Genomic DNA, 13,252 nt, shown 5'->3' with positions numbered 1-13,252 from the left:
CGATAGTGCACATCTGGTTTGGATTCCGTGTAAGATAACACATCATGGCAGCAACACAACATGGTACAAACATTGTTAGGCACAGACAACAGCACAAAGGGCAAAAAAGTAAAGACGACAATGCATCACATGAAGCAGCCACAAGTGTCCGTAAGAGTATCCATGATTTTTATTTATTTTACTAGGCAAGTCAGTTAAGACCAAATTCTTATTTACAATGACGGCCAAACCCTAACCCGGACGATGCTGGGCCAATTGTGCGCCGCTGTATGGGACTCCCAATCACGACCGGTTGTGATACAGCCCAGGATCGAACCAGGGTCTGTAGCACTGAGATGCAGTGCCTTAAACCGCTGCGCCACTCGGGAGCCCCTCGATTGAGTCTTTGAATGTAGAGATGGAGATAAAGCTATCCAGTTTAAATGATTTGTATATACCAGGTTATTTTGGTATGTTCTTGTTCTCTCCATTCCCAATTGAGTTGTAGTGCAGAGTCTGCAGACATCCCAGTTCCAAACTCTGACTCCTAACGTCTAACCTCTGTTTCCTCTCAGCAGGGGAAACAGGCCCGGAGGAGGAGGAGGAGGAGGAGGACGATGACGACGACGACGACACAGAGCAGGACAATGACAGTGCTTCCTACCACCCTGACAAGGTCAGTAACACATACACAGGAGCAGAAGACGCTCAAAAGCCAATCACATTCGAACGGTCCAAGATATATTTATTCTCCTATAATTTCTTGTTCATATCAGGCTAGCTAACAGTCTCAATTTCTCTCTCTCTTTCTCTTTACCTCAGCATTGCCCCATACCCTCCCAGCCCCCACTGGCCCGGGCCGAGGAAGGAGGTGGACCAATGATGGGGCAAGGAATGATGTCTCAGGGTATGGGCAAAGGGATGATGTCTCGCAGACCACACTTTGGCCCAGGCTCCATGCCCCAGGAATCCCCTGACGCCCCTGGATCCTGGATGCAGCAGCGTCTCTCACTCCACACTGGCCCCCGCCATGAGGAGCCCGCCACCCCCTCACCGCCCCGCGCTGTGGCCTCGCTGTCTGTGCGTGTCCTGGGGGACCCTGAGCGACAGGGCCTGCCACCCTCCGTGCCCCCCCGCGTCCAGGCCCAGGAGAATGAAGGCACCGCCCCGGCGGATGACGACCGACCCGCCCACTATGTGCTCCACCTCAGCCGCTCCGCTCGGGCAGCAGCCAGCGCCGGGGGTAACCGCGTCCAGGAAGACAGCGATGATGATGAAGATGACAGCAGTGAGGAGGACGAAGATGAGTGGGGACCTGCAGCAGGGGCAAGGAGAGGGGTCGGAGGCGGAGGAAGAGGAGGACGTTCCCCTCCCCCTCGGCCCCAGCAGCTTTCCCCCAGCGTCCCAGTGGGCCGAGAGAGGTCCAGACGCAAGCTCCAGCCTCCGCAACACATCCCCCCTCAGCAGGTAGTACACCAGCCCCCGATGCAGCTCCGCCAGCCCACCCCGCCCCCCTCTCCACCCCCAGAGCTCTCCTTTCCCCTCCCCGACACCCCCAAGCAGAGCCCGCCCGACATGGATGAGGAGCCAGAAGGAGCAGGGGCTGGGGTAGCCGTCCGCTCCCCTCCAGGTGGCCTCCAGAGGCAGGACTCCGACTCCAGCTCCCGCTCCAGCAGCCCAGAGCCCCTGGCCCAGCGGCGGCCCGGACCCCTCTCCCTGCTCGCCCGCAAGATGGCTTCCGAGGGAGCGTTCGGGAAGAGAGGTGAGGGTGCCTCAGACGGCCAGACAGGTCCTGGTGGGGAGTCGTCCGGACCAGGAGATGGCGGTAGCAGCGTTCCAGAAGCAGGACCGGGGGTTGGGGTAGTCCTGTTCCCTGGGGCTGCTATCACCCACATCGGAGGCAGCAGCGCAGTGCACTCCGGAACTGTCCCTGTACCTGATGTCCCTGCACCAGTGTCTATGTTTGGATCAGGAGCCCAGTTCCATCCTCTCTCTCTGGTGTCTGGAGCAGCTGTCCCCAGCATCACCCTCACCGCGGAGCCCCAGGGTCCATCTGGAGAGACGGCACAGAAGAGGACTGAGAAAGAAAAGAAGCAGGTGGAGGAAAGGGAGATGAAGCAAGTGGAGAAGGAGAAACAGGAAGAGAGTGAGAGTTGCCTGCCGCCATGGAAGCACGGACGTGATGTGATGTCTGTGTCCTCGCAGTTTGGGTCTGGGGGGTCAGAGGTGCCTGCGGTGCACCAGGGGGACAGCCCGAAGAAGTCACCCTTCGACAGGGACGAACCCCTCTCCTCCCCTCCCGGCTCAACCACCTACCTGCCTGATCTCGCCCCCAAGAAGCCCCGCATGTTCTCCGACACCTCATCCGGCTCCATGGCATCCCCTCCCAAACCTGGGCAGCAGGGGTCTGTGGTGGTGACCACCCCAGGGGAACCCCCCCTCAAACAGGAAGTCCTCATCTCAGGAGCCCAGCAGGACACAGACAACACCATAGAGGTCACTTCACCGAAAAAGGCGTCCGCGGAAAAGCCTGGATGGAAAACTGGAGGAGACATTGCAAAAACAGAGACGGAGAGTGACAGCCAGGCAGAAAAGGAGACACCGAAAGCCGCCAGCGAGACCAGGAGAAGAGGACCTGAAGAGGCTGTTGAGGTTGAGCCCATGGGGCCTGTTCTGCCCCCCTCTTACCCAGGAAAGGGAGAAGAAGAGAAGAAGCGGAAGGAAGATGTGAGGAAGAAGGAAGAAGAGCGGTGCAGGCAGAGGAAGAAGGCGAGCGACAGGAGGTCATCCCCCTCCAGCGGCGACTCTTCATCCTCCGACTCGGATTCTGGATCCTCTTCATCACGTTCCTCTGGCTCCACCTCCTCCCGGGACAAAAAAAAGGTTAGTGACTGGCTAATCAGGATGTCAATCAAATCTTTCTCTCTGCAATGACAAGCTGCCATCAATCTTCAGTACTAGAGCAGTGTAGACGTTAGTCTCCGATGATGATCCCGCCATGCTAATACTGATGCACCAGACAGACAGTGCGTCTCTCTGGGTGCAAGTGAGTTAAACTCACCTTCTCATACTGACTGGGTCAGTGTGGGCTGAGGAGAATTAGTGAAAGATGCTTCACCACCTGTGACATGCTTCTTTATATATATTTTATAATTTAACACACCAACCCCTCCTTCCCTCATACAATCCCAGCAATCTTTCTTGACATGCTTTTATTTGGTCATATAAAAAGGGGGTTCTTTACTGCTACAGAAGTGGCTTCTTGCTTTTGTCTCTGAACACGGTGCTTTGATATTTTGCCATATATCATTTGCTCATTCTGTTTGTTTCTCAGAAATCTGTCCCAGGAAAAGGGCATGAAAGGAGAAGACTGGAAAAAGGAGGAGAGAAGAAACAACCTTCCAGGTCAGCCATAATACCATTTGAGTTGCTCTCTCAACGCACACAGTCCTTGCGGTTCTATACACACACACCCACCAGGGTTTCTGTTAGCCGGTAATAGCTGGATTTTGTCTGTTGAAAAAAAAGAATTGTCGCCGGTTGATGTTAATACGTTTGACTGGTCATGGTTAATTTGCGGCAATTTAATTCCACTAAATGATGCGTGTGTATATTGGTTATGTATCTGGGGCGGCAGGTAGCCTAGTGGTTAGAGCGTTGGACTAGTAACCGGAAGATCGAATCCCTGAGCTGACAAGGTAAAAATCTGTCGCTCTGCCCCTGAACAAAGCAGTTAACCCACTGTTCCTAGGCCGTCATTGAAAATAAGAATTTGCTCTTAATGGACTTGCCTAGTTACATTTTTAAAAATCGTATTTATCACACGCACAGCATACAGATGCAGAGCCCTTTAGAAGAAAATCAGACAGCACTTGTATAAGCCCAAACATTACGCCACAATTCCAAATGCAATCACGTGTTCAAACGTTTTTTGGCCACGATTAGAGGTCATATTTTTTATTTCTCAACTGGTAATTGAAGCGCACTTCCCGTTAGCCATTTAAATACATAGGCAAGGAAGGCAGGCTTCATCAGTGTGTCACACACCACTTTGTAATGTGCTGGAGGCAGTATGCATTTTGAAAGCATTTAGCTGCTTGTTTGAAACCTGAACATTTTACCTTGCTTCAAAGTAGCCTAGGCAAAGTCCAACACTATCCGTGGAGGCAATTATTTCATCAAGACTTCCATATGCCATTGAAACCAGTAGCCTATTTCTCTCATGTTCTATTGATTTTCAACTTGCTTTCACTGTCCTCTAGCAAAATCCACATTTGCGCGTAGCCTCCTGCCTTGTGAACTTTGCTGCGCTAATAATGTTAAGAAATAAGTTTATCAACATTTTTTAAGCTAAACGTTCTGATCTGTTGCATCAGACTCATGCCTTTAAAAAAAAAACTAATAATAAAATGTCTCCTAGGCCTACCAGTTGTATGAATTTGGGAGTACCATGGGCGGACGCCCTAATCAGGTTACGCACCCAATGCATATGGGTCTGAGAAATGTACCGGTAAATTAAAATGCTGCCGGTCAAATGTCCGGCGCCACATTTTCATAACAGAAACGCTGACACACACACACTTGCTAATATTTGCACACATACATTTTCCGATGCATTACCGATTTGTACAGTGCCGCGAAAAAGTATTTGCCCCCTTTCAGATTTTCCCTTTTTTTTTTTTTAAACTGAATGTTATCAGATCTTCAACCAAAACCTAATATTAGATAAAGGGAACCTGAGTTTACAAATAACCCAAAAAGTTTGACTTATTTGTGTGTCTTGCTGTGCTTCAGCTCACAGGCAGATGGTCTGACATTCTCCTGTAGAATTCTGATACAGAGCAGAATTCATGGTTCCTTCTATTAAGGCAAGTCGTCCAGGTTCTGAGGCAGCAATGCATCCCCAAACCAGCACACGACCACCACCATGCTTGACCGTTGGTATAAGGTTCTTACTGTGGAATGCAGTGTTTGGTTTTCGCCAGACATAATGGGACCCATCTCGTACGAAAAGTTTATGCAAGTTTGCCAAAAAGCACCTGGAAGAACCTGGATGACTCTTGGAAGAATGTTCTATGGGCAGATGAGTCAAAAGTATACGTTTTTTGATGACGTGTCCCATTATTTATTTTTCAAGAAGTTACTTCTGAAGGAATTCGCCTGGAGGTTTTTATTCTGGGCGTAAAGCTATTTCAACATGTCCGGGCAATAACAGGCTACACTGACAACTTGAGCTTGGCTCCCAAGTTTCTAAACCATTCCAAACCATCTTTGGTATAGTTTCGACATAATGTTGGAATTGAGGAAGTGTGATCCTAATCATTATTTTCGCTATCTGCAGTAGACGTCCTACATGCCCCCCAGCTTGCAAATGTGCGCTAAACCGTGTACTTGCACTTGAGATGCATTTTAAGGCTATGGATGAGAACGTGAACTTGTCATTTCAGAAAATGTAGTTTTGTTGGAAGGCTGCTTTTATGAACAGCAAGGGTTGCATTAAATAGACACTTTTTTTACGGATGCATTTGGCAATGTTCAATTCATTGGCACAACATATAAACAAAGGCATTCACTAAAAGTTGACACATGTAGGCTCTTTATGGGCTATGCGCAGCACTTCGTTTTAAGCATCAATTGATCGATTCAGTTAGGCCTATTTTAATTCTCAAACCGCCAGGCACACCTGTCAAATTCAGACATTTCTCTCAAAACACAGGGATGTCGATTCGCACTAGATTAGTAATATAAGAGGACCTTGGACTTGTTTTTTGGGGGGGGTTTTGCAGCTTAATTATTACTGTAAAATGACCAACGTGGCAGATTCGGACGGGACTTAATGATGGATATGTTGATTTGTGCTCTTGCACATAATTCCATAACCCTGTCTCCCCCAGTAAAACTAATGTCCCGTGTGAATAAGACTTTACACACAGGTGTTCAGAGCACGCTAGATACAGTACATTAGGAAAGTATTCAGACCCCTAGACTTTTTCCACATTTAAAGTTACAGCCTTATTTTAAAATTGATTAAATAGCTTTTTCCCCCTCAATCTACACACAATATCCCATAATGACAAAGCAAAAACAGGTTTAGAAAATGTTGCACATTGATTACAAATCAACTGAAATGACATTTACATAAGTATTCAGACCTTTTACCTAGTACTTTTATTGAAGCACCTTTGGCAGCGATTACAGCCTCGAGTCTTCTTGGGTATGACACTACAAGCTTGGCACACCTGTATTTGGGGAGTTTCTCCCTTCTCTGCAGATCCTCTCAAGCTCTGTCGGGTTGAATGGGGAGCATCACTGCACAGCTATTTTCAGGTCGCTCCAGAGATGTTCAGGTCTGGACTCTGGCTGGGCCACTCAAGGACATTCAGAGACTTGTCCCGAAGCCACTCCTGCATTGTCTTGGTTGTGTGCTTAGGGTCATTGTCCTGTGAACCCAGTCTGAGGTCCTGAGCTTTGCGCCGTTCATCTTTCCCTCGATCCTGACTAGACTCCCAGTCCCTGCCGCTGAAAAACATCCCCACAGCATGATGCTGCCACCACCATGCTTCACCTTAGGTGATGGTGCCAGGTTTCTTCCAGATGTGATGTTTGGCATTCAGGCCAAAGAGTTCAATCTTGGTTTCTTCAGACCAGAAGAAACTCATGGTCTGGGAGTCCTTTAGGTGCCTTTTGGCAAACTCCAAGTGGGCTGTCATGTGCCTTTTACTGAGGAGTGGCTTCCGTCTGGCCACTCTACCGTAAAGGGCTGATTGGTGGAGGGCTGCAGAGATGGTTGTCCTTCTGGAAGGTTCTCCCATCTCCACAGAGGAACTCTGGAGCTCTGTCAGAGTGACCATCGGGTTCTTGGTCACCTCCCTTACCAAGGCCTTTCTCCCCCGATTGCTCAGTTTGGCTGGGTGGCCAGCTCTTGGAAGAGTCTTGGTGGTTCCAAACTTCTTATGTTTTAAGAATGATGAAGGCCACTGTGTTCTTGGGGACCTTCAATGCCACAGAAATGTTTTGATACCCTTCCTCAGATCGGTGCATCAACACAATCCTGTCTCAAAGCTCTACAGACAACTCCTTCAACCTCATGGCTTGGTTTTTGTCTGACGTGCACTGTCAACTGTGGGACCTTATCTAGACAGGTTTGTGCCTTTCCAAATCGTGCCCAATTAATTTATTTTTCCACAGGTGGACTCCAAGTTGTAGAAACATCAAGGATGATCAATGGAAACAGGATGCACCCGAGCTCAATTTTGTCTCATAGCAAAGGGTCTGAATACTTATTTACCTAAGGTATTTCTGTTTTTTATAAATTAGCAAAAATTCCTAAAAACCTGTTTTCACTTTGTTGGGGTATTGTGTGAAGATTGAGTTAAAAATGTTTGAATAAGGCTGCAACTTAACCAAATGTGGAAAAAGTCAAGAGGTCTGAAAACTTTCCGAATGGACTGTAGCTAATTAACACAGATGGTTCCGTCTGTCTTCCGTAAACAAGAGCTGTAACGTGGAGATATGGGCATTTGGGAACCCTAACCCTATAAAGGTGCAAAACACACCTACATGTGCGACCGGGCCGACATTAATAGAACCCCACTGTATCATCCCTGCCTCAGTTGTTTGTAATGTGAATGTTTCTTTGGAATTTAACATGTTTAGCACTTGCTCCTGGGCCCGGTTTCCCAAAAGCATCTTAAGGCCAAGTCATCGTGAGAACGTTCCTAGGAGCATTGTTACATTTCCGAACGGCGTCCCAAAACCAATGTTTTTAACGTCGCACTTTGAACCTGCTCATAATCTAATGCCTAACTCAGACCACTCGTTGAACAGCTAAGTGCGACGTTAGATGTATTTTTGCCTTCCCCACGTCACTTTATACACATCTCTGCTAAACATAGAAGCACATGGTTTGTCTCTCTCTGATAACTTCAGAACAAAGTTGCTAATGTCTTTGCAATTTATACAAACAAGCGACATAAAAAGATGCTTCAAATGAAAATAGAGATGACTGCATTAAAATAAACAGTACGGGCCCGGGGTAATCATAATGAAATACATTTAATGTTCAACTGAGTTCTATTTTGATACTTGTAGGCTGTCTAATTTGTCTCTATTTCATGTGTAGCCCAACATGTGTGCAATGATGTGCCAAATCAGTGATTTAGTGCATTTTGATTGGGTAAGCAATTAGAATAAGCCACCTCAATATTTGCAGCCATAGGTGGTGATAGGAGCTGATCCGTTGTCAGTATTGTAAAATAATGTTTGGTAAGATTTGAATGGAGAAAACTGATCCGAGATCAGTGCTCCCTTTCTTTCAATACTATAAGTATGGACACATGCTCCAACTTATCGACTGTTCTCTCTGCGTGTTGTTTTGAGAAACGCATGTTACATCTTCGGGCCGTTGTAGGAAAGATGCATCGTTAAAGTGCTCCTAAGCTCCATCACTATCGGGAAGCCGGGCCCTGGTCATTGATCTGTGGATGGATGATTGGACTCCAGGAGTGGATGGACGTCTCATGGTAGCGATTGTGAGTTTAGGTTATAATAAAAGCAGGAAGCACCATTAGAATGTGTGTGCAGATATATTTTATGTGTCTTGTCTTTGCCAGAGGATACTGACTCTACCCGTACGCTTGTTTACACTGAGATGCACTGGGGTCGGAATGCAATTATGATTACATTATTAAGACACTTTGGAGCCGGCGTGAGATACGGGTCGGAAAACGTACCTCATTGCGGCCTACTACTTTTCCACGTTGGGCCCCCAAGTGGGGCAGCGGTCTAAGGCACTGCATCTCAGTGCTAGAGGCGTCACTACAGACACCCTGGTTCGAATCCAGGCTGTATCACAACCGGCCCAGCGTTGTTCGGGTTTGGCCGGTGTCGGCCATCATTGTAAATAAGAATTTATTCTTAACGGACTTGCCTAGTTAAATAAAAACGTATCTTCTGGCAACTCTTGCCTCATTATCATTAAGTTTTCAAGTCCATCTATGTCTTGAAGTATGTTTCATGGGTTTTATTGTGTTTTGATGAATGACATTTGGCTTAATTTCCAAATTTGGACATTTGACACATGGATTTATTGGAAAGAAAATGTTAACTGTTTATTCCATATAGAGATGACGCACTAAGTTGGCCAGATTTGCCAATTTGTTTAGCTTGATCCATTGTAGCTACTCTACTACTGCCAAATTCGTTGTTACAATATAGCGTCCCTTCGCTTACCGACAGCATTGTGAACAGTCAAAACGCTTACTCTCGCGACTAGTTATAGAAAAGGAAGGGGCAGCGGTAGTCGTACCTCTTGTTAGGCGTTTAATGAGGCACCCCACAGCCGAAGAGAGACGGTTAGTGCAATTCGAGATTCTTGGGACGTCCCTTCCGTAAATTTAACCAAATAGTATACATTATATTGACAAAATAGCAGGTTGACCGCTCTAACAATAGAAATACATGTCCTCGATTATTGAAGGAGGGGTGGGACGGTTTCTAGCCAGTGAGGGCAGATACGCGTGTGAACAGGCACACAGCTGTCGTTTTTCTCAAAGTAGCCGAAATGCCATCCACTTACCAGTACATGTGTAACAGGCTAAAACATAACGAAACTTCTATACGATAAAAGGAAGCCTCACGTAATTCGACACTGTCAGACCTCCATACAACGTTGGGGGGGGGGGAGTAAATCCTCCTGCTTCGCATTTTCCCTAACCCCAACAACAATAACCCGAAACATTTGAAATGTAAACTTCAATGGGGTGACGTCAGAGTTGGATGTCCCAAGGATCCCGGCTAGTTTCCCCTCTCGGCTCGCTATCCAATATGGCCGCCGTGTGTGTATTGCTACTCTGATACCGTCGCAGTGCACAAACCCGGCAGCCGCATAAGGATTTCTCGTCCTCAATTTCAATCCGTGCCTGACTGGAGCAATCGATTGCGATAAAGCGTTAGGTGTCGGCGGTTCCAGCCAGACAATATGCTGTCGGAAGGGACCGAAAACGGGTAAGATGGAGAGCGAAAGGATGGGCATTACGTTGCTAGATTGGCTTCATCGGTAGTAGCTAAGGCGCTGCCAGTGCTGATTGTGTCACGTCTCAACCGCTCGTTCACCCTGCCCGCCTGGTGCCCTAATTAAATTATCGCTAAACTGTCGCCACATACGTTTTAACTGTCAGCGGTGGGCGTTTTAATTACTAGACTGACACTAAGTGTTACATTACATACATGCGTCGTGCACGTGAGTGTCGCTCTCCGCGTCCACGTGGGGTGTGGATCTGTCGGACTCGGGTTGGGGGAAGGGGATGGGAGATGCCGGGTAACTCCAGTCACTCAACTTTACTAGTACCAGAGAATCCTTATACGCAGATAAGTAAGTAATAAAACGGGTCGTGGCTGGATCAAACGCGTCATACTGCGAATCATGCAGAAGCTTTTAAGCTTATGAATTAAACAACGAATTACTTCCCCCTTGCTCTTGACTCGTCGTAACATGTTTCAGGTTATGCTGTGTGTACTAAAGCTCACCTACACTCTGTGAATCCAATGGATGTTTAGGGGACATTTTCTATCTGAATGATTACTACCTGCATGTCTCACTCTCTGTGTGAAGCCAGTGCAGACTGGCTGTCTTACTATATGAATCCAGTGTAGGTAACGACACTGTCTGACTTGAGAAGTGGGTATGACTGATTCATTGTCCTCCACCACTGTTGTCTTTTTTGCTTCTTTTGTCAGGTTAGTTATTGCTGTGTAGAGGAGATGGTGTCAGACAGAGCCATGTATAAATATGACTCTGGTGTCAGATTAAGTCGGACGATGATAAAAAATACTGCTCATGATGTTAATGAGCAAGTGTCACCATGGGAGAGTATTAATACACAAGACATCTGTTGGCAGTTGTTGGTGTGTGTGCCCTGAAGGTGTGTGATAATTCTCCAACTGGCTAGGCTGTCTCTTGAGGGCACTACATGGACTACCAGTGGTCAGTGTGGAGTAAGGGTTTAATTATATAAAGGAAGAAATGGGGGGGTGCTCTTTAGCAAAGAGGCGGTCCTCGTCCCAACGAACACATACTCTTAATGATCACATCGGGGACCGGGTGCTCCTCCACTGCTGCCCCACTGGGGTGGTGTTCTCGTTGACATCTGGCCCCTCATAGGCCTCAGATTGCAGGTGTGTTTTCAGAGAGCGTAAGAGACACGCGCAGAACAATGACTTCGCTTTTGTTTTTGGTGTGGAGGATGTGGAAGGCTTGAGGGGTGTGAATCGGTTATCAGTCAGTGACATTAGGATGACCCTGTAAGTGATCTCAATGTGTGTACGCGTGTGATCTTTGGTTAGACAGCAGTGCATGTCTTGGTTGGTCAATCAGTGTGTGTGACTGACTGCATGAGGAGTTTGTTTTGAGGAGTATTTGTGACCTCATAGCTGGGTCGCTGGGTGTCAGTTGGCTGTATACTGGTGTGAGTAAGTTATTTATAGTTGCACTGTCCCAGATAACTGGCCTCACCCAACCTTCCCTTCTCTCTCTCTCTCTGTTTACTGTCTTCTCTCTCTCCTCTCGATCTGTCCTCTGTGTGTGTCCGACTCTTTACTAGAGGTAGACTCATCCATCTAATCTTCTCTGCTTTTTGATGAGGGACACATTTTTGTTCCTTCCTACTAGATTGACCTTTTAGCTTTCATGGCTAATGGTTGTAGGTAGGACGAGACCACTTCTTTGCCGTTGTTTGTTATCTAATTTACGATGCCGTTCTTTATTCAGATCTCTCTCTACTATCCTCATTCTCGCTCTCTCTCTCTCCTCTCTCTCACTCGCTCTCTCCCCCTTGCGCTTTCTCTCTCTCTCCCCCCTAGGGAGAAGAAGCAGTCTTCCCTGTCGGAGCCGTCCGGCCCTGGCCCTATGGAGGTGGAGGAGAGGCCAGACCCAGAGGACTCCAGGGTCCCCCAGCCCACCCCCGAAGGGGACCCAGAGAACAGTGAGGGCCGCATGGAGGAGGTAAGGTCGCTGAGATGGAGAGGTGGGGGTCTGGGAGCATGGGGATAACTCAGGGGGGATGTTTCAGGAACTAACCCCCCTTGTCCTATAGCTTAGTCAGGTACAGGCTGTGTCCCAAATGGGACCCTATTCCCTACATAGTGCACTACCCTGTTTTGACCAGAGCCCATAAGGTGCACTATAGGGAATAGGATGCCAATGGGCACACAGCCCTGGTTTGCGACAGTTAAAACGTCCGTTGATGGATAGTTGTGGATGTTTCAGGTTAACAGTGAACCAGCATACGAACCCCCTTGTTACTGTGGCTTAGTTTGATACAGTTCAAATACCCATAGGTAGAATCTTCTCTCCACAAATGGGACTTAACAAACTAACCTGACCTCTTTGAGCTAAATGTTGATTAGATACTCACACATAGACATGCCACACACATGTTATTCTATATCATTCTATATCTGGAGGTTTTCATAGAGCAGTTGCCTTAGCGACTTGACTGCAGGAGGTTCATGTCTAATGGGGTGTAAAATTAGATGTGACCTCCACACGGACTACATGCATGCCCCACATCGATGTTGTTGGGTTGTGTGTGTGTGAGGGTGTGTGTGTGTGTGAGAGGGTGAGTCAAGGTAATCTACAGTCACATTGCTCATTATTATCACAAGCTAAACTAATACTCACACACACGCACATAAATATGCATTTAACATTTTCCAAATCCTATTATGACCATACACAGTCTCCTAATAGGCTGACCACACCGCTCACAAAATACATTTAGAAATCCATGTTATTCAATTATTGCACCCACACTGCTCGCGTGCGCCAACGAGCGTCTGCGTTGCCAAGGGCTAAAATAGAAGTCAGTTCTATTTCTGACGCAGATCACGCTGCAAGTCCTGCCTCTCCCATCTCCTCATTGGTTTGTAGAAGCAGGTACCCACATGCCATCTCCTCATTGGTTATACCCATGTGGGTGATGAAAGACGAACAAGGTCAGTGGCGGTAATGCACCTAATTTATGAAAGTTGCCAATCGCAATATAAAGTCAAGAGAAGAAAAGGCCTGGAAGGAGGAGAGATGACTAGAAACGATTCGGTTTACTGTTTTATGTGTGGATTAATTGTCGGAGTAGAGGACCTTGTGCATTTCAGGTAAAATAACAACTCAATGTTTATATCCCAGGACAAATTAGCTAGCAACAGCAAGCTAGCTAAATAGGACAAGTGCAAGCTAACTAGCTAAATTGCTATAAATGTTTAATGCTTTTTGACC

The 13,252-nt window shown here is 47.2% G+C and overlaps 1 protein-coding gene and 1 non-coding gene across 4 annotated transcripts in view; both read left to right on the top strand.

Annotated features, from left to right (window-relative positions):
* Positions 1-13,252, top strand: part of LOC115194396 (apoptotic chromatin condensation inducer in the nucleus-like) — a 28,276-nt gene that overhangs the window by 3,420 nt on the left and 11,604 nt on the right. For 2 of the 3 annotated variants that reach the window (XM_029754060.1, XM_029754058.1), the window contains exons 4-7: positions 555-655; positions 802-2,862; positions 3,314-3,384; positions 11,839-11,980. In XM_029754060.1, the coding sequence (XP_029609920.1) occupies positions 555-655; positions 802-2,862; positions 3,314-3,384; positions 11,839-11,980 (2,375 nt within the window). The remainder of the gene's footprint in view (positions 1-554; positions 656-801; positions 2,863-3,313; positions 3,385-11,838; positions 11,981-13,252) is intronic. The other variant, XM_029754059.1, reaches the window with a different exon arrangement.
* On the top strand, positions 2,959-3,077 carry LOC115195059 (small nucleolar RNA U6-53/MBII-28). The gene has a single exon (XR_003878597.1). It is a non-coding gene; the product is annotated as a small nucleolar RNA U6-53/MBII-28 (small nucleolar RNA).

Source organism: Salmo trutta, chromosome 5 (genome assembly GCF_901001165.1).
Source record: "Salmo trutta chromosome 5, fSalTru1.1, whole genome shotgun sequence".
Lineage (NCBI taxonomy): Eukaryota > Metazoa > Chordata > Actinopteri > Salmoniformes > Salmonidae > Salmo > Salmo trutta.
This window is presented reverse-complemented; position numbering and strand designations above follow the sequence as displayed.